General features: G+C 50.0%; 1 protein-coding gene across 1 annotated transcript; it reads left to right on the top strand.

Moving 5' to 3' along the window:
- The first annotated feature begins 2338 nt into the window (after positions 1 to 2338).
- On the top strand, positions 2339 to 3304 carry LOC103556393 (olfactory receptor 13A1-like). The gene has a single exon (XM_008528491.2). It carries the CDS (start codon positions 2339 to 2341, stop codon positions 3302 to 3304), a length of 966 nt encoding a protein of 321 aa, XP_008526713.2.
- The last annotated feature ends 574 nt before the right edge of the window (positions 3305 to 3878 follow it).

Raw genomic sequence — 3878 nt, 5'->3', positions numbered from 1 at the left:
GGATATGGTAGAAAAGTTTTGGTTTTATGTTCTATTATATAAAAAGTATATATACTTTTTTTCACGACCAGTTAGTTTTTCATATCTGTTATTTTTACTCTTTATTGAAAACCTGGTTTTCTCACTCACTTACCTTGCCAATAATACTACTTTTGAAATAAACAAACTTTGAAGAATCTAAGATCCAAATCCATGACTAGACAAGACTTGAGGGTCCTCTCCTTCAGCCACAGCCTCCAGAGAGAATCCTGAGAACCCGTCACAGACCGCAGCCCGTAACTCTGCCTCAACAGGCCAGCATTCGGGAGAAGAAAGGGACCGACAGCTCCCAGTTAAGGGAAAATATTGACAGTCGTATCCATGCTGGCCAGGCCCCGTCTCAGCAGCGTCGGCACTTGGATGATTGGAAATCACCTAAATAAAGTGTCATTGCCATTTGACCTTAAAGCCAGTTGGACCAGAAGTCAAGAGAGCAAGTACAGAGGGGCAAGGACACGTGATAAGAGGCTGTGGCTGTAGGTGGCGCCTCCAAGAATACGCTCAGCGTGCACTGAGCTTCCATGTTGGGGCCCAGGGCTGCTGCAGCGTCTCAGTCTGTGGCGCCATGTGGCAGCCACGTTCTGGCTGGGTCTCGGCTCTCACGGCTGTGGGAGTCAGCCCCGCCGAGACCACTTTCCCACTCGTGCCTGTGGGGCTGCTGTGTTTATTATTAGCGTTTTGTGTTTGATGAAGTCCAATTTATCAATGAATTGTTTATTATTAGTGTTTTTTGTGTTTGTGTTTATTATTAGTGTTTTGTGTTGCCTAGTCCCAGGGGGCAAAATATTATCTTAGATTTACTTATAGAAATTTTATAATGTTATCTTTTTCTTTTAGGTCTATGATTAATTTTCAATTAGTTCGTACGTGTAGTGTAAGAGAGGGGTGAGGTTTTTTTTTTCATTTGCAATTCCAATTGTTCCAACGTAATATTTTGAAAAGACTTTTGCCATTGCTTCTTTAGCACCCTCATGAAAAACATCACTTGACTATATACGTATGGGTCTATTTTGGGATATATATTCCAGATTTAGTTTATTGATTTGTCTATTCTTCTGTAAAAATGAAACCATTTTGTTAGAACAGGTTGTTAAGTCCCGAGGTTAGAATGCGTAAGTCTCCTCCAAATTTGTTCTTTGCAAGATGATTTTGGTTATTCCAGGCCCTTTGCAATTCCACATAAATTTTAGAATCAGCTTGTCAATTCCTGTTCAAAAAGAAAGTCTGCCAAGATTATGATTGAGATTGTGTTAAACCTATGGATCACTTGGAAGAAAATTGGCATCTTAGTTAACCTATCTGTTTACTCATCATAGGTAGATTTTTGTTTAGTCGTTGTACATATTTATAAAAACTATTTTAAAGTTCTTGTCAGATAATTCCAAAATCATGAAGTCAGTTTACACTGATTGCTTTTCACTTGTGTATGGGCCACATTTTCTTTGAGTATGTAGTAGTTTTTCAAAGTAGTCTAGATGCTGTGGGTGATAAATTGTAGAGATTATGGGTTCTGATATCTGCCTCTGAGGAATGTTGATTTTTATCCTACCAGATACCTAACTCGGCTGCAGTGAAACCCACACTCATTCTTCCCTACGGTGAGCTACAGCTGAAGTCTCTGCTTGCTTCTCTCTGTTTCTCCGCTGTTGCTTTCCGTTGGTTCCCCTGGAGTCTGACACACGCGTGTGCGCACATATGCACACTCATACACACAACCAACCACAGGAGTATTGACACAGTGCAGCGAGCACAGGGCCGGAAAGGATGCCTAAAGACCGGCCATGAGGAATCACACACACTGAAGGGGAGAGGGAGAGCCCCCCAGATCACTGAAAAGGAGTCCAGTGACTGAGGAGCTGAGAGGCCATCTCAAAGTGTGTCCACCAGAGAGATGGAGCCTGAGGAGAGGGCACGTGGGTGGAGGAGCAGCGCAGTCGTGTCGCCATGGTGACTGGAGCAGAGCTCAGCCATTGGTGGTGAGGAGAGAGAACGAGCAGCTCCCTGGCAAGGGACGCTGCACTTGACTCGCCTGTGGGAAAGATTAGGATGAGGCCCGTGTTCCAAGGAACAAGATCTAAAGGACAAAGTTTTTCAAGGTAGAAAATAAAAGGAAAGGTAAATAAAGGCTGTGTGGCTTTCAGAAGAGCGTTGGGTGGAGGTTCAGGAATAAACGGGCTCCTGTGAAGAAGTCAAGGTCACTCCTCCCCTTCCGAGAGCAGGCTGGGTTCCAGGATGGTCACCTGTGGGAAGGAGTCTGATGTGAGTGTCCTGTGATCTCTTGTCAGAGAACTGCACTCACATGGAGCGGGGCGTAGGGACCCCTTCCGGCCAGGGGACAAGGTCCAACCACACGCTGGTGGCAGAGTTCAAGCTGCAGGGCTTCTCCGAGCACCCCAGGCTGCGGCTGCCCCTTTTCAGCTGCTTCCTCTCCCTCTACGCCGTGGCACTCGGGGGCAACGCTGTGATCATTGCTGTGGTCAGCTGCAGCGTTAACCTCCGCAGCCCCATGTACTTTTTCCTGTGCAACCTGGCCACCATGGACATTGTCTGCACCTCGTCTGTGCTGCCCAAGGTGCTGGTGGGCCTGGTCTTTGAGGAAAACACCATCTCCTTCCCAGGATGCATGGCTCAGCTCTTCTTCCTTCTCTGGTCCGTGTCTTCTGAGCTGCTGCTGCTCACGGTCATGGCCTATGACCGCTACGTGGCCATCTGTCACCCACTGCACTACAGCTCCAGGATGAGCCCACTTCTGTGCAGGGCACTGGTCACAGGAGTGTGGGCTGTCTGTGCCCTCAATGCTTCAGTGCACACCGGTCTGATGGTGCAGCTGTCCTTCTGCGGCCCCAACATCATCACACACTTCTTCTGCGAGATCCCCCCACTCCTGCTGCTCTCCTGCAGCTCCACACTCATGAACAGCGTCATGACTGTCCTGGCTGATGCCTTCTTTGGCGTGGTCAACTTCCTGCTCACCCTGGCGTCCTACGGCTGCATCATCGCCAGCATCCTGCGCATCCGCTCGGCTGCGGGCAGGCGGCGGGCCTTCTCCACCTGCTCCTCGCACCTCCTGGTGGTCTCCGTGTACTACTCGGCCGTCTTCTGTGCCTACATCAGCCCGGCCTCCAGCTACGGCCCCGAGAGAAGCAAAGTGTCTGGAGTGCTGTACACGACGCTGAGCCCCTCTCTGAACCCCATCATCTACTCTCTGAGGAACAGGGAGGTCAAGCACGCCCTGAGGAGACTTGTGCCCCTTTCCCGACATTAATGGTGACGTGCAAGCCCTCTTCCAGCCTGGGCTCCCTGCCCCTGCATCCTGAGACCGGGCTTGGAGCAAGACCTGGCTCTCACACTTTTTCTGCAACTACCCTGGGGTGTGGATGCGGCCTCAGCTGCAGAGCCACACCCCGGGTCCCAGCAGGTGCTCTTCCTGCATCCCAGTAAAGAAGTCATCACGTGCGGTGATCCTTGTGAATCTGACCTGAAAACTGCCCCAAGGCCTTTCTCAGAGCAGCTCTTCCTCAGTTATCATGACCTTCCATGCCCACCTTGCTCCCGCTGAATCAGCCACCAGCTGTATCTGCCTCTCCCTGTCCCCCAGCCACACTCACCCACTATGGTCTGTGCCCACAGCCTCCTCATTCAGTACACGGTCGACCCTATTCTTCACATGCCACCTCCCACAAAGCCTTCCTTCATCTTCTAGCCAAAAATAGCCCCTCACTCTGCCTCCTGCAGGTGGTCACCTCCACCTCAGACAGCCTGTCCCTCATTCTATCTAGACCTCACAATACAGGTCCCCTGTGCCACCTGGACCTCACATGGCCTGTCCCTGTTCTATC

This window comes from Equus przewalskii, chromosome 1 (genome assembly GCF_037783145.1).
Source record: "Equus przewalskii isolate Varuska chromosome 1, EquPr2, whole genome shotgun sequence".
NCBI lineage: Eukaryota > Metazoa > Chordata > Mammalia > Perissodactyla > Equidae > Equus > Equus przewalskii.
Note: the sequence above shows the minus strand (reverse complement) of the source record. Positions and strands in the feature narration are given on the sequence as shown.

Coding starts and splice junctions, on each gene's coding strand:
- LOC103556393 (XM_008528491.2), top strand. CDS start 2,339: ATGGAGCGGGGCGTAGGGACCCCTTCCGGCCAGGGGACAAGGTCCAAC.